Here is a 22,093-nt window from a genome sequence, read left to right as displayed (position 1 = left end):
AGTTGTTCCACTCCGCTAGCCAGCACCTCTCCTAAATAGGTGTTCCACTCCGCTAGCCAGCACCTCGCCTAAATAGTTGTTCCACTCCGCTAGCCAGCACCTCTCCTAAATAGGTGTTCCACTCCGCTAGCCAGCACCTGGCCTAAATAGTTGTTCCACTCCGCTAGCCAGCACCTGGCCTAAATAGTTGTTCCACTCCGCTAGCCAGCACCTCGCCTAAATAGGTGTTCCACTCCGCTAGCCAGCACCTGGCCTAAATAGTTGTTCCACTCCGCTAGCCAGCACCTCGCCTAAATAGGTGTCCCACTCCGCTAGCCAGCACCTCGCCTAAATAGTTGTTCCACTCCGCTAGCCAGCACCTCGCCTAAATAGGTGTCCCACTCCGCTAGCCAGCACCTCGCCTAAATAGGTGTTCCACTCCGCTAGCCAGCACCTGGCCTAAATAGTTGTTCCACTCCGCTAGCCAGCACCTCTCCTAAATAGGTGTTCCACTCCGCTAGCCAGCACCTCGCCTAAATAGGTGTCCCACTCCGCTAGCCAGCACCTCGCCTAAATAGGTGTTCCACTCCGCTAGCCAGCACCTGGCCTAAATAGTTGTTCCACTCCGCTAGCCAGCACCTCTCCTAAATAGGTGTTCCACTCCGCTAGCCAGCACCTCGCCTAAATAGTTGTTCCACTCCGCTAGCCAGCACCTCGCCTAAATAGTTGTTCCACTCCGCTAGCCAGCACCTCGCCTAAATAGTTGTTCCACTCCGCTAGCCAGCACCTCGCCTAAATAGGTGTGCGTTTCTTTCGCCTCTAAAGATGGAGTGGGAACCATGGGCTCCCACTCCTGAGCAAATGCTCAGAGCATAGCCTCGCCATCACCAACAGCATCTTCAGACAAGTTCAAAATGACATGGATGCGCCCAAGATCCAAGCACAAGCGGCTGATGGATTATAACATTGCATGACATTAAGGATGTCAAGATTACAAGAGCCATGCGTGGCGCAGAGTGCTGCACGGACCGAATGGTCAGAGCGATCCTTGGCATGCACATCGTGCCAAACCACGCACATCGTGCCAAACCACGCACATCGTGGACCACGCACATCGTGCCAAACCACGCACATCGTGCCAAACCCACAAGGTGGCACAAAAAATCTCGACCCTCCCCAGATGGCTGGAAGATGCACACATCTGGGCTCAGTTGCAAGGCAGCTTGGAAACCCAACTTGCAAACTGCATCATATGTGGTCTGTCGTATGGTAATTTGGTAAAAAGCCAATTTGACATTTGTTCAGTACATTGTTTTCACTGAGGAAATGTATGAGTCTGCTGTTAATGAAAATGCAGAGGATTTTTCCCAAGGCTGCTGTTGACGCATATCCCACTAGTTATTGGGGTCAAATTTGTCTCCGCTTTTGCAGATTGGGGTGATCAGTCCTTGGTTCCAAATATTGTGGGAAATGCCAGAGCTAAGGATGATGTTAAAGAGTTTTAGTATAGCCAATTGGAATTTGTGGTCTATATTTTATAATTTCATTTAGGATACCATCAACACCACAGGCCTTTTTGTGTTGGAGGGTTTGTATTTTGTCCTGAAGTTCATTCAATGTAATTGGAGAATCCAGTAGGTTCTAGAAGTCTTTAATAGTTGATTCTAAGATTTGTATTTGGTCATGTATATGTTTTTGCTGTTTGTTCATTGTTTTAGAGCCAAAAAGTTAGGAGTTTGATCCATACATCTCCATTTTGGATAAATAACTGTTTGTTTAGTGTGTTTTTCCCCCCCAATGCATTCTTCATCAAACCAGTTGTCATTGTTCCTTTTCTTAGGTTTTCTGCTTGACATTTTTTGATTTGTTAGAGAAGCTGAAACGTCAAATATACTGTTTAGGTTTTCTACTGCCAAGTTTACACCTTCACTATCACAGTGAAACGTTTTGTCCAGGAAGTTGTCTAGAAGCGATTCAATTAGTTGTTGCCTACTTGTTTTTTGGTAGGTTTCCACACTACTTTCCTTCCATCTATAGCATTTCTTAATATTATTCAGTACTTTTGGCTTTGATGCCTCATGGTTGAGTATTGCTCTTTTCAAGTAGACTGTGATTTAGCTGTGATAGGGGCATCAGTGGGCTGACTGAATGCTCTCGGAGACTCTGGGTTGAGGTCAGTGATAAAGTAGTTTACAGTACTACTGCCAAGAGATGAGCTATAGTTGTACCTACTGTAGGAGTCCCCTCGAAGCCTACCATTGACTATGTACATACCCAGCGTGTGACAGAGCTGCAGGACTCCCCAATATGCACCCCTAGTTGTGCCTAGGGGGGCATATGGGGGGAATGCTGTCACCTGCAGGTAGATTTTTGTCCCCCTGTGTGCTGAGGGTGTCAGGTTCTGGCATTTAGGTCGCCACAGACTAGTACATGTCCCTGGGCCTGGAAATTATTGATTTCCCCTTCCAGGATGGAGAAGCTGTCTTCATTAAAGTATGAGGATTCTAGTGGGGGATATAGGTAGCACACAGGAGGACATTTTTCTCTGTTATTTCTAGCCAAACGTAAAATGTTCCTGTTTTGATTAATTTAATGGAGTGAATTAGGTCTGCTCTATACCAAATTAGCATACCCCCTGAGTCCCTTCCCTGTTTCACACCTGGTAGTTTGGTGGATGGGACTACCAGCTCTCTTTAACCTAGAGGGCAGCCAGTGGGTCCCTCTCCTCTATACCATGTTTCTTGTAGGATGACAATGTCTGTATTTCTGAGTTCTTTGGTGATGTCCAGGTTCCTGCTCTTTAGGCCGAAGGCAAATTACCTCAGGCCTTGGAAATTCCAGGATGAGATGGAAGGCTTTGTGTTCCATAAAGTGCCCAATGTTAGTCGTGTGGTTTGGCGTAAGACCAGTAAGTGTAAATAGAGCCTGATGAGTTTGCCTGCTCACGGCCTGAGCGTATGTGTGACTTTTCATGTTGAGGCCCTCTTTGCGGGAGTGGGGGGCATGGGATGGGCAGGTGGGGGCATAGGTCTGATCTGAAGGAGCCTATATGGGGTGTGGGTATGGTTGGTTTGGGGGGGGGGGGGGGGGGGGGGTATTGATTGGGTGTGGATGTGGCTGGTGGTGCTGTGGCCTGGATGTAGGTCCTCTCGGCGTGGGTCCTCTATGTAGGTCCGGGGGGGTGACACTCCCGCAGGTCTGTGAGAGTGTCTCGCTGGTCTTGGCAGGTGGTCTGTCGATCTGTGGCTCCTGTGTGAGGTGTTGGGGCTGCGGTTGAGTGCCATGTCCTTTAGGGTTCTGGCAAAGGTGGGCTCTGCTGCCTGGTATAAGTGGACCTAGTCGTAAAGGCTGTTCAAGTCCAGGGTGGAGTGGTGGGCCAGGTAAACATTTGGTTTTGAGGCACAGTCACAGGAAATACTTGTGTTTACCTGCTGTATGGTAGCAGGGTGGAAGTATTTTGTGGTAGCAGGGAGGAGATAACCACTTGTGCGTTGGGGAAAGTAGAATAAGCTTTTTCGATCACCCCCTTTCCTGCTGTGCTCTCAGGTCATTTGTGCCTGTGTGTATTATTATGTGGCTGGGTGACCCTAGTTGGTCCTCAGACCTTAGATCTAGTGCACGCTGGGTGTTTGGACACCAGAGTTTATTTTCTTGTATATATTTCCCGTTTGAGTCCATAAGGAACACAAGCCACAGATTGTACCCGCGGGTTGTCAGGAGTACTATCAGGGTGGCTGACAGAGGGGGTGGTATCCCCTGGGCTTTGGGTTCTTCATTTGTCTGTCCTGCTGTGATGTCGAGGCTATGGTCTGAGGTGGGCTGTTCTGCTGGCTTCTCTGTGGGTGTGGCCTGTCTCTAATGGGTTGTTCTGTCACATGTCATCGTTCTCACCTTCTCCTCCAGCACTCTCACCTTCTCCTCTAGTGTTCTGTTCTTCTCCTGCTCTTTCTCCTGTTGATGTTGTCTCACCACAGTCCAGAGTGCAGACATGGTTGTGCATTCTGGTTGAGGGAATGTTGTTGAGCTGGACTATTTTGTTTGTGTTGGCTGGCGTGTGTTCACCTGCTGTTCCAGCTCCACCTGCCTTACTTCCAGCTGGGTGCATTTTATACTTCATTTCAATGAGGGACTAGTGCTCTGTGCTGGGAGGTTGACTTTCCTCTTGGGGTTGCTCGTCTGTGGGGTTATATAATGAAGAGGTCTGACACGCTCGGTATCTTTCTCAAGAGAGCTTCTCCTGCTGCGCTCCCTCTATGATTATGAGAAAGTCCAGCTGAAACTGTTTTGGGGTTGCCAAGTACCAATACTGTTCCAGACTTGTACAGGTTGACATTGGCTGACTCGGTCATTGTTGTCTAGTATCCTGCGTTTCTACCCTTCGCGAACCCCCCCCTCTTAACTGAGGGTGTGTTAATATAGCTCTGTGCCATGCCAGGGGATGGTCTGTGTGGAAGATTAAGTTGCTTACGTTTCCATTTTTATAGCAGTCAGCAAAAAGTGTCTCTTTATTTTCCATAAGGAGCTTCTTTTTGTACTCTTTCAGTGCCTTCTCATTTTTTACATCCAGTGGCTACTGTATTGTAATGGCCTCTGCACAGAGGGAGGGAGCTTCAAAGGCCTCTGTATTTGGTTGGGGGAGGCTATGAAACTCTCCTGTCATAGTTGGGCTGAAGGGCTTTGACACCTCTCACTTCACACCTCAGTGCTAATTGAAGTTGCAGACAGATCTGTTCTGTCCTAGCAAGCTTGGTAGCCTTAGCTTTTCTTATTTTATTTAACCTTTATTTAATTAGGCAAGTCAGTTAAGAACAAATTCTTATTTACAATGACTGCCTATCAAAAGGCAAAAGTCCTCCTGCGGGGACGGGAGCTGGGATTAAAAATGCATGACAAAACACACATAACACACGGGTGTTGTATGTGGAGGATGAGGGCTGCATTCGGTATCTCGGATAAGGGGGAGTGAGGCCTAAGAGGGTTTTATAAATAAGCATCAACCAGTGGGTCTTGCGATGGGTATACTGAGATAACCAGTTTACAGAGGAGCATAAAGTGCATTGATGTGTCCTATTAGGAGCATTGGTGGCACATCTGATGGCCGAATGGTAAAGAACATCTAGCCGCTCGACAGCACCCTTACCCGCCGATCTATAAATTACATCTCAATAATCTAGCATGGGTAGGTTGGTCATCTGAATCAGGGTTAGTTTGGCAGCTGGGGTGAAAAGCCTGCGGCTTTGATATGTGTTGAGAGAAGGACAGTGTAACGTCTAGCCATACTCCCAAGGACTTGTATAAGGTGGCTACCTCAAACTTTAAACCGTCAGTGATGGTAATCACACCGGTGGGGAGAGGGGCATTTTTCTTACCAAACCACATAACCTTTGTTTTGGAGATGTTCAAAACAAGGTTAAGGGCAGAGAAAGTATGTTGGACACTAAGAAAGCTTTGTTGTAGAGAGTTTAACACAAAATCCGGGGAGGGGCCAGCTCAGTATAAGACTGTATCATCTGCATATAAATGGATGAGAGAGCTTTATACTGCCTGAGCTATGTTGTTGATGTAAATTGAGAAGAGCGGGGGGGCCTAGGATCGAGCCTTTGGGTACTCCCTTGGAAACAGGCAGTGGCTGAGACAGCAGATGTTCTGACTTTATACGCTGCACTCTTTGAGAGAGGTAGTTAGCAAACCAGGCCAAAGACCCCTCAAAGACTCCAGTACTCCTTAGCCGGCCTACAAGAATGGAATGGTGAGGGTTTGTTCTCCAGGTCTTTAACTGTTTTCCAGAACTTTTGGGGTTAGCCCTACAGAGAGAGAACTGTTCCTTAAAGTAACAAACTTTTTCTTTATCGGGGTGTGTTTAACAATACCACTGAAAATATTAAAAAAGAAGGTCCAAGCATCTTCGACAGAGCAGATCAAGCTGATTCTATACCAATTTACAGACACCGGGTCATGAAGGTTTGCTCATGAAAGTTTTTTTAGCAAGCGTCTATGACCAAGCAGCCATTACGAACACAGGCTGTAAAACAGTGATCACTAAGGTCATTACAGAAAACACCAGACTGATACCTATCAGGATTGTGAGGATAAAACTAAGGAGAGTTGCCTTTTATGGTTGTTTGCAGTCATACCTTGTGGGATTGGTAATAATCTGAGAGATTTAGTGAGTCCCATTGCTTTAGGACTTGGTCAGGTGGTTCAAGCATGTCCCAGTTTAGGTCACCTAGCAGAACAAATTCAGACTTGGTGTAAGGGGCCAGGAGAGCGCTTAGGGAAGGTAGGGTGCAGGCCGGTGCTGATGGTGGACAATGAAACCCAGCAACAGTCAACAAAGAGCTATTTGAAAGTTTAATGCTTAAAACCAGCTATTCAAATTGTTTGGGGACAGACTTGGTGGAGACAACAGAGCACTGAATGTGTTTCTTGGTAAAGATTTCCACTGCACATGACTTGCCGAAAAAGGTCATAACCAGAAAAGTTGTGTTCAAAACACTCTTTCTTAACCCTCAGTAATGACCTACACATCAAGATTGGAGCTGTGAACCCACACTTTCAATTGATCAATTTTAGGTAATAAGCTTGTAGTGTTAACGTGCATAAAATCCAGGCTTTTTACGAGAGCAGAAATCGGTGAAACTGATATCAGAGCACAAGTCAGAATTGGGGCTAGCAACAGTAGATGGGCCAAAGTATACATGCACATTTCCAGATATCATCAGCAGTAATACAATCAGGGCACGGTAGAGGACAGGGAGAGCTCAAAGTAAAATATATTTTTGTAATGTCTTGGCTTTAAAAGTAGCTTCAGACTAAACATTAGTCACTCAGTTCCAGGTTGGATGGTGTTTTCAGGTTTCTGTTGTGCTTCTTTTGCTGGTTGTTGGTTTGCAAGAGCATTTGATGTATAGTCCTTGAGAATAAGAATCTTTGGTAGTCGGAATCCTTCCATGTAATTTTGTCCAAAATCATGTTGTAGGTTTGGAGTTTTGATTTGGAGTGAAAGTTATGTTGTGGAGGGTAGTATCCTGTATATGTCCTTGTGAAAAAATCCAAGTTTATCTATCTCTCTCGCTCTCTAGGTGAGCCCGGCCAGTTGGTAGGCAGGATCAATCAGAAAGACCCCCTGAGAAGGTTTGACGGCTACGTGAACGAAGGAGCCAACAGCAAGAAGACTGCTAACAGTGTCTTCAAGAAGGGAGACACTGCCTATCTCTCAGGTGAGAAGCTATTTAACTTTATAGACTGAAAGAGATCAATAAAGTCTGTCTGTCTTTCTCTCCCTCACACACACATTCTGACATTGAGGTGTTGAGGGATCTACTACTGAGTTGAACCTTGGCCCAGTCAAAGCTGACTGAATTTCATGAGTCTCTGTCTGGAAAACAGTGGTATTTGTTACTGAGTGGACTGTCCTGGCTAAATAAAAATGTCGGTCCTCATCATGGACCAATATGGTTACATGTACTTATACAAACACACAGCTTTGTTACTGATCTGTTTGCTTTCTCTCGCCAGGCGATGTCCTAGTCATGGACCAGTACGGTTACATGTACTTTAAGGATCGTACAGGGGACACGTTCCGTTGGAAGGGAGAGAACGTGTCGACCACAGAGGTGGAGGGAACCCTGAGCCGTCTGCTGGACATGAAGGACGTGGTAGTCTACGGAGTGGAGGTGCCAGGTACAGTAACCACTCCAGACCACCACACAGCTCTTTTTACACCATTGTCTGTATTGATTTTCAATTTATAACAATGGGGACATCGTCTTTGTTATCATGACACCAAAACCAATCAAACAGCTTCCACTCCCCACTGCCCAAACGGGTACAACAGTTCTCATACACAGAGTATCATAGTTTCCCCAAAGAAAGGATCTTAGCTAACCTGGCACCTAATTTCTGTCTGTTGACAACTCAGCTACACAGCCAAGAGAGAGTAACAATTGATGTTTCTTCTGTGTGAACAAACGAAATGCGTCAAATGAAGTGCTTTGCTGTTCTACGAGTGGTGTGGGACGGCGTGGTCGAGATAAATAAAGTACCCTGTTAGCTACAAAGCTTACGGGAAACTCACCCCAGATCCCCAGTTTTGGTGAAAGGAGGAGAAGCGCCTAAGAAGAACTATCCCACTGGGCACAGAAGTCAATTCAATGTCTATTCAATGTCTATTCAACGTCTATTCCATGTTGGTTCAACGTAATTTCCTTGAAATGACGTGAAAACAAAGTTGATTCAACCTGTGTGACCAGTGGGATAGTGCTCTGAATGTCAATGGATTATCAAGAGTGTGTGCTTTGCTTTGCACTTTCTATTTCAAGGATGTTGTTAACCGTGTAGCCTACTGGTCGTAATGTGAAGAGCACTGAGCAGCAGTAAACCGGGTTTGGGCTGTGTGGCCCATGACGTCATCACTACAACATGTTTGCATGGCAATTCCAACTGTCTCCTTGATTCTTACAGTAGTTGTGAATTACTTGATGAATGTAGATGCAGATGCCTGTTACCATCAATTAATTGTCAGTGATAAAAACATGTTTTCTGGTGCATCAGGCACTGAGGGGACTATACCACCTTCTTACATCCCATGTGTAACTGTTGTTTTTGTCGTTTTGCTTTATCTTGGCCAGGTCGCAGTTGTAAATGAGAACTTGTTCTCAGCTGGCCTAGCTGGTTAAATAAAGGTGAAATAAATTTTAAAAACTAAATGTGGAAAAAGTCAAGGTGACTTTCTGAAATCACTATGTTTTCTGATGCGTGTGTCCGGGGCAGAGGGGACTGTGACTTTTTAACCCCTGTAGCAGGCTGAGTGCTTTATACAATCATAAATGTTTCCTTTGCATGTCTCAGGCGCTGAGGGGAAGGCTGGGATGGCCGCCGTAGCAGATCCAGAGAGATCTACAGACCTGGAGAAGTTTGGGAAGGATCTGGAGAAAGCTCTGCCACCCTACGCACGACCTGTCTTCCTACGCTTCCTCAAAGAGGTCAACAAGACAGGTGGGTGCAGTTGGACATGTATACATTATACAGTATCTGTTACTTACGTTATACACTGAGTGTACAAAACATTATGAACACCTTCCTAATATTGAGTTGCACCCCCCTCTTTTGCTCTCAGAAGAGCCTCAATTTGTCGGGGCATGGACTCTACAAGGTGTCGAAAGCGTTCCACAGGGATGCCGGCCCATGTTGACTCCAATGCTTCCCCCAGTTGTCAAGTTGGAAACTGTTGAACATGAAAAACCCAGCAGTGTTGTAGTTCTTGACACAAACCAGTGCGCCTGGTACCTACTACCATAGCCCGTTAAAAGGCACTTAAATAATTTGTCTTGCCCATTCACCCTCAGTGGCACACATACACAATCCATGTCTCATTCTTTAACCCGTCTCCTCCCCTTCATCTACACTGATTTTAAGTGGATTTAACAAGTGACATCAATAAGGGATCATAGGGGGCCTCCCAAGTGGTGCAGCAGTCACCGTGCTAGAGGCGTCACTACAGACCCGGGTTCGATCCCAGGCTGTGCCGCGACCGGGAGACCCATGAGGCGGTGCATAATTGGCCCAGTATTGTCCGGGTTAGGGGAGGGTTTGACCCAGCATTGTCCGGGTTAAGTGAGCAGTGTGTCAAGAAGCAGTGCAGCTTGGCAGGGTCGTGTTTCGAAGGAGTTAAATTGGGGGTAAAAAAATACAAAAAATCTATAAATAAATAATAAGGGATCATCGCTTTCACCTGGATTCACCTGGTCAGTTTGTCATGGAAAGAACAGGTGTTCCTATTGTATTGTACACTCAGTGTATATTGTATCCTCCTCAGGGGGAGGTCAGGGACTGTATTCAAGAAGTGATGAAGTAGGACTGTGGATCTAGGATCAGGTCCCTTCTGTCCATATAATCTTATTCATATTGATCTAAAAATACAAAACTGATCCTGTATCAGCTGTTCTACTTGAGTCTCTAATTCAACCCTCTATGACTATTTGAATATGAGCCCCAAAGTAGCCCAGTCTCAGATACATCCCTCTTTTCCCTCTCTCTCTCTCGCTCTCACCCCTCCCTCATCCCTCTCTCTCTTCTCCCCTCTTGCTCCTCCTCCAGGCACCTATAAGTTCCAGAAGACAGACATGCGACGGGACGGTTTTGACCCCAGCATGGTATCAGACAAACTGTACTTCCTGGACCCCACCAGGGGGCGCTATGTGGAGCTGCATCAGGAGCTCTACAGCAGCATCATCTCAGGGAAGCAGAAACTGTAACTGTGAGATCTGATCACTCTTGCCCCCCCCCCAAAAAAATATCACCCCATCCACCCCCACACACACACACCCTATTCCTGAAGTCACTCTCCCTCCCCCAGAAAAACTCTTAACTCTTACAACCCACCTCTCTGCTCTCTCTAAGCCCACACCCCTCGTTACCTCAGTGAGGGGTGATCTGGCTCATCCAGGTCACATGACAAGCCAATCTGACACCATATCCCACGATAGACCTAGAGTGACCTTTTACCTCTAAAGGCACCTCCCCCCGGAGCTTGACCTTGACCTGACCTGTAGCTATAGGAACGCTCGCTGGAAGGACATAGCTCGCTGGCTGAGAGGGGCGTGTGGCATGTCCAGAATGCAAAAACATAGTAACTTACTCCAAATGTAAGAGTCCTAGCTAGAGGAACTTGACACAATGAAAGAACTTCAATTGAATGAAGGAAACAGTCCTGTCGGTCTGTCGGTTTGTCCGTCTCATGTTGAGGTCACTCCCTCATAGGCCCAACCTGCACACTGCCCAATCAGTGACCAGTGGCTTCTGTTGTGACAGAAAATGGCCGATTTGGTTTTGGTGGTGTTGACTCGGCCCATCCATGTTAGACATACAGCTAACCTGAAACTGATGGATTTAAGTGCAATAGGGCTCCAGCAGTGGCAGTGCAATGTACAGCTGTGAAGAAGCTCTCTAATATATTTAAATGTCTGCATTATACCAAATATATTTAATTTGTAGAATAGTCTTTACACATTTTAAAACAAAAGGATGATTGTATGTTCAAGTTCCTGATAATATGCCAATTCAAATTCTAATCCATGTTTTTCTATATCCACAATTGTGCTCGGCTTTCTCCTGACCCCACCCACTAGGGGTGCTCCTCCTAGTCTTCAACTATAGAATCTACAGACCAACTCCCAGCTGCTGGAGCACCAATGACTCTTACAGTTTCAAACCTGCTTCTGAATGTTCTGATTCTGGGTAAATTCGTTTATTTTTTGTCTGTGTCAACATTGTGCAGGTTGGGCCCAATGGATTGGCTTCGTCTTGTATGGCATAGTAGACATTTGAAAGCTTGCCGAAGAGCGCGCTGAAGGGAAAAGCACTAACCTCCTCTGTCTCTGTTGAGGATAATACTGTGGTGCTACAGACAGGAGGAGACTCTGACTCTGGTGCAGCAGACAGAAGGAGACTCTGACTCTGGTGCAGCAAGCCGAACGATCTAAACCAGGCTTCTCCAACCTTGTTCCTGGAGAGTTACCGTCTTGTAGGTTTTCACTCCAACCATAATCTAGCGCACCTGATTCTAATAATTGATAACCTGAATCAGGTCAGTTAAAACTGGGGTTGGAACGAAAACCTACAGGAGGGTAGCTCTCCAGGAACAGGGTTGGAGAGACCTGATCTAAAGATGGTCCTTGCTCGAAGGGGGAAGAGGAGAGGAAGAGAGAGAAAATATGCTTATTTTCGTTATTGTTGTTTGTTCTACTTTCTTGTTTCATCTTGTCAGCAGCATGAATGATCAACACAGAGTACTGTGCCTTTAGTGTGAGTTTACCATCTCAGATTCACAGACCCTGTCCCCATCACCCCCTACCCTAACCCTTCATCCCCTACTATCCCATAGCACCCTATGCTAACCCATCACCCCCTACCCTAACCCTTCACCCCCTACTATCCCATAGCACCCTATGCTAACCCATCACCCCCTACCCTAACCCTTCACCCCCTACTATCCCATAGCACCCTGCTCTAACCCATCACCCCCTACCCTAACCCTTCACCCCCTACTATCCCATAGCACCCTGCTCTAACCCATCACCCCCTACCCTAACCCTTCACCCCCTACTATCCCATAGCACCCTATGCTAACCCATCATCCCCTACCCTAACCCTTCACTCCCTACTGTCCCATAGCACCCTATGCTAACCCATCACCCCCTACCCTAACCCTTCACTCCCTACTGTCCCATAGCACCCTACTCTAACCCATCACCCCCTACCCTAACCCTTCACTCCCTACTGTCCCATAGCACCCTACTCTAACCCATCACCCCTACCCTAACCCTTCACTCCCTACTGTCCCATAGCACCCTACTCTAACCCATCACCCCCTACCCTAACCCTTCACTCCCTACTGTCCCATAGCACCCTACTCTAACCCATCACCCCCTACCCTAACCCTTCACTCCCTACTATCCCATAGCCCCCTACGCTAACCCATCACCCCCTACCCTAACCCTTCACTCCCTACTGTCCCATAGCACCCTACGCTAACACAGCACCCCCTACCCTAACCCTTCACTCCCTACTGTCCCATAGCACCCTACTCCCTCACTCTGCTATTGCTCCCTTGTCTGTCCTCTGTCCCTATCATCAGGTATTAACCCACATTTCCCCATTCACTTTAATTCAGCACCCCAATTCTGTTGTACCCTAACCCATGATCACTCCTGTTAGGCATGGCTCCCAACCTCTCACCCAGTCTCCCAACCTCTCATCCAGTCTCCCAACCTCTCACCCAACCTCTCACCCAGTCACCCAACCTTTCACCCAACCTCTCATCCAGTCTCTCACCCAGTCCCTCAACCTCTCACCCAACCTCTCACCCAGTCTCCCAACCTCTCACCCAACCTCTCATCCAGTCTCTCACCCAGTCTCCCAACCTCTCACCCAACCTCTCATCCAGTCTCTCACCCAGTCCCTCAACCTCTCACCCAACCTCTCATCCAGTCTCTCACCCAGTCCCTCAACCTCTCACCCAACCTCTCATCCAGTCTCTCACCCAGTCTCTCACCCAGTCTCCCAACCTCTCACCCAACCTCTCATCCAGTCCCTCAACCTCTCACCCAACCTCTCATCCAGTCTCTCACCCAGTCCCTCAACCTCTCACCCAACCTCTCATCCAGTCTCTCACCCAGTCTCCCAACCTCTCACCCAACCTCTCATCCAGTCCCTCAACCTCTCACCCAGTCTCCCAACCTCTCACCCAATCTCTCATCCAGTCCCTCAACCTCTCACCCAACCTCTCACCCTTCCCAGGCACCTCTGTTTGATCCTTGCTTCTCTTGTTATGGCTAGACATTCCTCTCGGTCTGTCATGCTGTTATTCCCTCAGCTCCGAGGACATGGCGTGTGACTCCTCCCAAGCTCTCGTACCGTCGGCAGTACTCTACGTGATGTGTCACCATGTCCTCTCAAAACAAACAAATTATGAGCCGGTTTCGTCAGCCAAATATCCTGTCTGTGTGAAATCGAAGGTGGAGACCGAGGCACAATGATTCTCCTCGTCTTCTGTCTGGTGTGTCTCTTGTCGTGTTACACGTGCACACCTCGCTGATGAGGAAGAGGAAGTGACGACATAGTTCTCCATCTCCACCCATCAGTATCAGTGTATTTATTACTAGTGACGATCGTTTCATTTGTCAAATGTTTGAGGAAGAACATTTTTAAATTAAGCGGGGAAAAATGTTGTAAAGAAGAGTATATACATTTTGGGGTTATATGAGAATGCTGCTTTGACACTTGTGATCCTGGGGTGTCAAATGGTAGTATGACCACAAGGTGGCACCTGTCTGGGCAGCCCCAGAGGAGTCCAAATGGGCATTGGGCAATATTCTGAAGTGGCTTCCTTTCCTTGTCTCCTTTCCTCCATCTGCACTGATCTAAGGAGTGGAGAGGTGAAAAATTGCCATATTGTTTACACCTTGTGTTGAAGCAGAGGAGACAAGGAGAGGAATCTGTTTTAGACTATTGAGATTCACCTCGTCTGCCCCAGATGTTTCCATTCCCACTTTTTTGTAATTTTAAATTATTATTTTATAAAGTATTATTCATTCTTTATTTGATTGTGCATTGACTGTGTCGTGGCTATGCATTGCATTTGTTAGTTATTTTATGTGTGTGAAATCAAAGCTTTGATGTCTCAGGATTCTGGAAGTGAGTGAAGGGTTTCCGTGAGTTTATACGTCTACCTGTTTGACTGTAACCAGAACCCAAACCTATGATGGCACCAGCCCACTATCTTATGACACTGAATAGAGACAGACTGTTGTCTGTCACAGGCTCTCTGAGGTTATGTGTCTTTGGGCCGGTTTCCCGGACACAGATTAAGCCTAGTCCTGGAATGAAACATGTCTCGATTGAACATGCTTTTTAGGGAAACCAAGCCCCTATGTCTGTCAAACCAATGGGAGCTATAGTAGTGTGAGAGAGTGACAGGGTGTTGGTCACATCTTTAACCAGAGGGAGGCTGTGTTTCCCAGAAAAAGCCTCATTGCTGCTGCCTACTGCTACCCATAGAGATAGATAAAGGACTCATCTTTGTATCTGTGCCATGTATAATGCCTGTGGCAGCATGGAGTGGTCTCCATTAGGAAGTAGTCCATTGTCTTATTCACGATTGGCCGATCCCTCCTGATGACCCGGTTGGACATGACTCCAACAGGGTCACCAGGATGGATCAGTCAATGAAGTTGGAAGTCCCACCCAGTTGACTACGTTCAAATTGTGGAAGCCCTCAATGGCGCTGCCCATGCTAACATGGCCTTTTGGCTACTAGAGGCCTCTATCATTCTCTAGTACAGTGGTCACCAACCTTTTCTGAGTCAAGATCACTTTCTGATTCAAAATGCAAGCTGAGATTTACTGCTCATATGTATTTTTTAAATGTAAGCCTATGCAACATTAACCAATTCAAAACTGTTCTGTAGCAATGAGGTTTGTGCAGTAGGTTATGGGCCGAAGACATTATCACTGTATATTGGCTACGCTTGACTTGCCCTGCCAATGTTGTTCTTCTCAGACCATTTTGAAATTATATATTTTTTAAATGTGGTATATGATCACACTGGTAATTGTTGTATTCATTGTGAGGCACAGCTGAGTGAGCATAATCTTTTTTTTTTTTTTTTTTTTTTTACTGGACTCATGGCCTGCAACTGATGGTCAGTCTGAGGTGAGAGTGACACAGTCCAGCTGAAACTCAAGTTGCACTGCATTATTTCTGTCTCATGCACAAATTCATGTTGTTACTCCCATGACCAGAGAAAGTGAAATATTCCTTGATATTAAAAAAGACAAGCTGCTAATAATAACAACGCAAGCTTATCGAAACACTTTGCTACTCCTTCATTACAGCTGCAGTGCTGGTTGTATTCCTTCATTACAGCTGCAGTGCTGGTTGTATTCCTTCATTACAGCTGCAGTGCTGGTTGTATTCCTTCATTACAGCTGCAGTGCTGGTTGTATTCCTTCATTACAGCTGCAGTGCTGGTTGTATTCCTTCATTACAGCTGCAGTGCTGGTTGTATTCCTTCATTACAATTGCAGTGCTGGTTGTATTCCTTCATTACAGCTGCAGTGCTGGTTGTATTCCTTCATTACAGCTGCAGTGCTGGTTGTATTCCTTCATTACAGCTGCAGTGCTGGTTGTATTCCTTCATTACAGCTGCAGTGCTGGTTGTATTCCTTCATTACAGCTGCAGTGCTGGTTGTATTCCTTCATTACAGCTGCAGTGCTGGTTGTATTCCTTCATTACAGCTGCAGTGCTGGTTGTATTCCTTCATTACAGCTGCAGTGCTGGTTGTATTCCTTCATTACAGCTGCAGTGCTGGTTGTATTCCTTCATTACAGCTGCAGTGCTGGTTGTATTCATTCATTACAGCTGCAGTGCTGGTTGTATTCCTTCATTACAGCTGCAGTGCTGGTTGTACTCCTTCATTACAGCTGCAGTGCTGGTTGTACTCCTTCATTACAGCTGCAGTGCTGGTTGTAGCGTTAGTGGAAGTAGGGAGTATGTGTATTTTAACAAAGTGCATCTCTCTGGTCATGGTTTTGAAATCTCACAGATGGCTCAGATCACTGTGCAGTCATGGTGATCTCAGCTATCTGATTGGCCAGTGGTAGGCCTATAGGTGCACTTGATTTGCTCTCTGGGCCGGCCAGGTAGGCAGAGTTTTACCTTCAGACACATGAAATGGTTAAAACCACTTGGCCTTCCCGGCGCTAGGGCTGCTGAATCAAGTGCACCTCCCGCCAACAGCACTAAATAAAACTAAACAATAGGAACGCAAGGCTTTATCGTTGGGTTTTTAACAGAAATGTTTGGTGATCGACTAGGAATGCCTTGGAGATCGAATTGTTGGATCACGATCGACCGGTTGGTGACCACTGCTCTAGTGCTGCCATACCAGTGAACCCTCATTCCATAAGAGTAACCATTATGTCCCTAACTAAGTCTATTAAAGAATGTCTGATGTATTTATCAAATCAATGCATTGCTCTTCTATAGTACTGGGATTATGGCTAATGAATAAAACAGATTGATGAATGGAAACAGTATGTTTATCCACTGTTGTATTGAAGTGAAGAGTCTCAAAGGGCCAGTAAGTAATGGTCTATACCATGATTTTTTATCATCATTCACATCAGTTATATGGTATGCTTGAGCCAATCGTGAGGCCTGATGCTATGAGAAACAGGAAGTAGGATATAGCACTAGAAGCCTGCATTGAATATAATAGTTTTTTTTTTTTGTCCTTGTTCTCAATGCACTCTAGCCCTTGATCTGTCAAGAAAACTGCATCAGACACATTAACCTATCATGGGGTAGTGTGCATTGTGTGGGGACCAAAACATCTTTCTCCTAACTGATGATTGATTGGGCCATAATTCTGTATCTCTGGTCAGAAAGAATCACTCCAGTTCAGTAATAATAATAACCTGTTCTTCTCACTGACCTGGCCACATGATGCACATTTAATTTGTCTTGTTTTTCTGTTCTGTTGTGGTACTCAGGAACAATGAGCAATGGCAGAGAAGGGAAGGTGTGTGTTACTTTGTTGGACAGGCTGCCATGCTTAGTATGTCATACAGAGTGTGTGTGGAGGAGGTGTGTGAGGTGTATGTTGTCTGCAACACACTGATGTATCTAAAAGACTAGCTGGCTGTAAATCATGCATTTAAAAAAAACATTGCCAACGGCAAATCCATATTAATAAAAAGTATTTAAATTGTTGGATTGTTAATTGTTGTATTGTAAAATGACCTTTTGCTCTTCTGACTGACAATGTTGCCCAGTGTATGACTCAGTCATTAACAAAGGCTTCTTGGTTGGTAGAAGGACAAACAGTGAATTGAATAATTGTTTTAAAAAAAGCACAAATGTCCCTTAATCTATGACTATGACTTCATTGTGGTTCCAGAACAGGGTACTTGTCTTCCTCTCTTTTTTTTCTTCCTCTTCCTCTGCAACAATGAGGATCACCTTGGTGACAGTGGCCATGGTGATGGGTGTCCATGAGGAAGTACAGCCTCAGAGAGACATTGACCTGCAGAAGGTTGAGAGACCAGACTCATACATGTCATCATGCCTCTTTCTCCATTCTTTCATCTGCTTGCTTTCATTACCCAGGGTGCATCAGTGAAGGGCCTGCTCTGCTTCAACAAGGCATTTCACATCACACTATCTGGGTAACTCCATCAGTGTGAGCTCATCTTTGAGGGAAACAATTAACTTAATTTTAAGAGGGCAATAGGGAACCCTCTTTGCCTGCCAGTCAGTCTGTTGTCTTAGTTTTTCATTAGGCGTGTAACATTGAAGGGGAACAGCAACTGCTGATTTGGCCTCATTTTTTAGCTTGCTCCTCAAGAAATGCTGGCGACCATGACAGAAGCACAACGTGAGTTGGCTTGGGGGTGTGGTTTGATGTGGGTGTGTCCTTGCCACCACCAAGACACACCCATCTGTCAAAACCTTGTCTGCAGCTGTCCCCCTCATATACAACAGTAGTTCCCTGATCCTGGTGCAGAATACACAGGGTTTCTCCCTCCTCATTTTGACTGATAACATTCAATTCAATAATACAAATAGACAATACAAGTAAAATTTGTGTCTAGTAAAATGGTAGTACCGAGTGCCAGGTCTCTCTCCATTCAGAGACATCAGTATCAAGCCCGTCTGTCTCCATGTGCTGGCTCCATACATGTTTCTGTGAATGCATACACACACAGTCACTGTTCTATTACCAAAGGCAGTTAGCATAGGTCATATCTGACACACAAACAGGTACTATGTTGATGTATGAACAGGTCAGAATAAACGTACCCTATTATGGTCTCCCCATCAAATGACTGAGGATGCCGGCTGGCATAACCATCTCCAGTCCATCTGTAAAAATAGGCAGAGTTCATCAGTGACACATGGAATCAAAAGGGTGTTGCTATTGCTGGACTCTGCATCTGTGAAAACACACACAGTCACTGTTCTATTACCAATGGCAGTAATGGGTAGGTGATATCGGATAAACAAACAGGTACTACGTTGAGGTTTGAACAGGTCAGACTAAACCTACCAAATTCTGTTGTCATCGACGACCATTGGTGAGCAGGCAAGAGGTGAGGCTGGAGGTGAGGTCTTTGCCAGAGCCCCATTGATGGGAATAGCAGCATAGATCAGCTCCTGGCCCCCCATCAAATATACTGGTTGGTCTCTCACACAAACACACACACCACACAGCACTGATTACATTATCAATGGTGGTTATGATCAGCCTGGTGAAACCAACCTGATCTCTGTGTTCACCTTTCTATTTAATTTCAGGCTGAGGCTGGTTCCACCTGGTTAGGTTATGACCTGGACATTATATGGTGAACACAGGGCTCAGGCTGGTTCCACCTGGTTAGGTTATGACCTGGACATTATATGGTGAACACAGGGCTCAGGCTGGTTCCACCTGGTTAGGTTATGACCTGGACATTATATGGTGAACACAGGGCTCAGGCTGGTTCCACCTGGTTAGTGTAACGCTCGTCTTTAGGTGGAAGAGAGGAGGACCAAGGCGCAGCGTGGTGAATGTTCATGATGTCGAATTTTAATGATATCCAATAAAACAGAACACTGACAAAATACAAAATAACAAAACGACGTGAACAGACCTGAACTTGAGAACATAAAACATGAACGCACGAACAAGTAGGAACAAACGAAACAGTACCGTGTGGTGAAACAAACACAGACACAGCAACAATCACCCACAAACAAACAGTGAGAACAGCCTACCTTAATATGGTTCTCAATCAGAGGAAACGTAAAACACCTGCCCCTGATTGAGAACCATATCAGGCTAATGCAATGAACCCAACATAGAAACACATAACATAGAATGCCCACCCAGCTCACGTCCTGACCAACTAAACAAGGCTAAACAAAGGAAATAAGGTCAGGAACGTGACAGTTAGGTTATGACCTGAACATTATATGGTGAACACAGGGCTCAGGCTGGTTCCGCCAGGTTAGGTTATGACCTGGACATTATATGGTGAACACAGGGCTCAGGCTGGTTCCACCTGGTTAGGTTATGACCTGAACATTATATGGTGAACACAGGGCTCAGGCTGGTTCTACCAGGTTAGGTTATGACCTGGACATTATATGGTGAACACAGGGCTCAGGCTGGTTCCGCCTGGTTAGGTTATGACCTGGACATTATATGGTGAACACAGGGCTCAGGCTGGTTCCACCTGGTTAGGTTATGACCTGGACATTATATGGTGAACACAGGGCTCAGGCTGGTTCCGCCAGGTTAGGTTATGACCTGGACATTATATGGTGAACACAGGGCTCAGGCTGGTTCCGCCTGGTTAGGTTATGACCTAGACATTATATGGTGAACACAGGGCTCAGGCTGGTTCTACCAGGTTAGGTTATGACCTGGACATTATATGCATCTAAGAAGTAGAAAATAAGCAAACAAATAATGCCAATTTATTTACATTATGTTTCACTATTGGGTTTTCAAATGTATCAAAGTAATGAAGTGTGTTACCTTGTGTATTTGTACAAATGATGAGCCTGTAAAAGCTGTTGTCGATGACAGGTTTGTCTAACCGGATACTTGCCAACATGTGGCTGACTGTTCCATTCATAGTTATGCTCACAGTGAAGTCAAGTCTTCACTATGCTGCATGTTCTGCTACCATCTGTACATCTCTCCAACAACTGCAACAGGCAATCTGATGAGGTGGTGACGGCTGGGAGGGCCTGTGACAGGGTGATATAATAGAGAGCCAAGTGATAAATTGCATTTTGTTCTAAATAAAGGACAAAGCTTTTCGCTAATGCACTTCACAACCAAAATAACTCTGTTAGTGGCATCTTCCTGGCTGGGGAATTAGTCTACTAGCTAGTTTATCAAGCCGGGTTTTTTTTAATACAACTTTTCACATTACACACATTACCTCTCGTTGTTGACGAAGCCGTCTGTCATCAGGGCAGTAACTCTGGTCACTATGAGAGACTTCAGGATGTCCTTTTCATGAGGAGTCCAGGGAGATTCTGGCATCAACGGAGGAGGTGCCACACGGGTATTTGTGTTGCATGACACACTTTTACTCTGAGATCCTGCCTGACAAGCTGCGAAAATAGCAAGCGAACAGTGAATGAAATTATTTTTACATTGCTTGAAATGTTATGATACCCACCTTTGCTCGTTCTGGTAAGTCCCGGCATTCCGTTCATAACCAGGGGATCTGTCTGGCACCAAACTGTACATTTTGTATAATTGAGTCAACGATTGTCATCATCCCTAAAATAGTTTAAGAAATAACGTAATCCCGTTTTGAAGCTATTTCTATGCTATACAGATGTAGACTGACTGGCTCCCGATTGGATTGGATTCAAGCCGGTGACGCCGTTACACTATACAACCAACTGTGACATGTTACGCTATGGCCCTGGGTTGGTTAAGTTTGTTGCTGCTAGTGAGTACACTGTAGTAGTCAGACACGAGTTAGCTACCATAGCTGCATCCAGTATTTATTTGTGCCCTAGACATGGGTTGCACCTCATAGGCTAACGTGACAGTTTCGTCAAAATTACACTAACTTAGTGACATTGCTTAAGTAGGCAAATAATTAGTAGGAACACCTTTTCCATATTATGATTTTGTCAAATGTAAGCACCCACCTAATTATGATAACATTTGAAAAAAATCATAATATGGAAAAGGTGTTTCACACAAGTATATGTGAATTGGACATTTGTTTTTTTGGATATCCCACTCCCCCTGAGAGACCCTCAGAGAGTGGGGTCATGGCCAGGGATCAGCCATTACTGACAGTGACCCTGGAACAATTAGGGTTAAGTGCCTTGCTCAAGGGCACATAGACAGATTTTTCACCTAGTCAGCTTGGGCATTTGAACCTGCAACCTTTCGGTTACTGGCCCAATGTTCTTAACCGCTAGGCTGCCAACCACCTATTCTGCACAATAGGGTCCTTCGGCAAGGCAGGTAAACCACGGTTGTTGGCTGTGCAACGTGCTGGTCCTTCGGCAAGGCAGGTGAACCACGGTTGTTGGCTGTGCAACGTGCTGGTCCTTCGGCAAGGCAGGTAAACCACGGTTGTTGGCTGTGCAACGTGCTGGTCCTTCGGCAAGGCAGGTGAACCACGGTTGTTGGCTGTGCAACGTGCTGGAAGCATGTATTGCATGGTCAGTCTCAAATGGCCGTGATCCTTTGACCGCATTGGGGGCGATGAAACAACGGAGGCCAACTCAATGAAGGAAAGCGAAGTGGACAGAGGGGCGATTTGCACGTGGAGCTTGGCATAAAGGGGGTATGATTTGTTGACATCATTGTAATCCAAACCCAACCAACTCGCTGTGATGCACTGAGCTTCCAAACTCTGTTTTAGACAAGACTGACTTTATGGGCAAAATTATCCTATTTACATTTTGTAATACATTTTGACACTAGAATAAATGCTTCTGACTCATATCGATGCCACACGGGCAGTTTTCCAAGGAATTAGTTGTTCACTTTGACCTCTAGTCTGTGAGTCTTTAATTTAAATAAG

General features: G+C 45.8%; 1 protein-coding gene and 1 long non-coding RNA gene across 7 annotated transcripts in view; one reads left to right on the top strand and one right to left on the bottom strand.

The window, feature by feature from the left end:
* Positions 1-14,747, top strand: part of LOC120044898 (long-chain fatty acid transport protein 4-like) — a 35,383-nt gene extending 20,636 nt beyond the window's left edge. The window contains exons 10-13 of the mRNA XM_038989622.1: positions 7,062-7,199; positions 7,498-7,662; positions 8,830-8,976; positions 10,078-14,747. Of these exons, the coding sequence (XP_038845550.1) occupies positions 7,062-7,199; positions 7,498-7,662; positions 8,830-8,976; positions 10,078-10,235 (608 nt within the window). The 3' untranslated portion in view covers positions 10,236-14,747. The remainder of the gene's footprint in view (positions 1-7,061; positions 7,200-7,497; positions 7,663-8,829; positions 8,977-10,077) is intronic.
* Positions 14,748-16,579: 1,832 nt separating this feature from the next.
* Positions 16,580-21,374, bottom strand: LOC120044897. Of its 6 annotated transcripts, none has more exons than XR_005476597.1 (8): positions 20,720-21,374; positions 20,477-20,651; positions 19,602-20,279; positions 18,915-18,988; positions 18,592-18,856; positions 18,345-18,407; positions 18,151-18,228; positions 16,580-17,568 (listed from the first exon to the last, which is right to left on the bottom strand). It is a non-coding gene; the product is annotated as an uncharacterized LOC120044897 (long non-coding RNA). The 6 variants fall into 6 exon arrangements; XR_005476598.1 differs by having other exon boundaries at positions 18,915-19,030; positions 19,760-20,279; XR_005476594.1 differs by having other exon boundaries at positions 18,592-18,988; positions 19,544-20,279; positions 20,720-21,371.
* Between the last annotated feature and the right edge of the window lie 719 nt (positions 21,375-22,093).

Source organism: Salvelinus namaycush, chromosome 3 (assembly GCF_016432855.1).
Source record: "Salvelinus namaycush isolate Seneca chromosome 3, SaNama_1.0, whole genome shotgun sequence".
Taxonomy (NCBI): domain Eukaryota; kingdom Metazoa; phylum Chordata; class Actinopteri; order Salmoniformes; family Salmonidae; genus Salvelinus; species Salvelinus namaycush.
The sequence above is the reverse complement of the archived record's forward strand: the minus strand, read 5'-3'. Positions and strand labels throughout refer to the sequence as shown.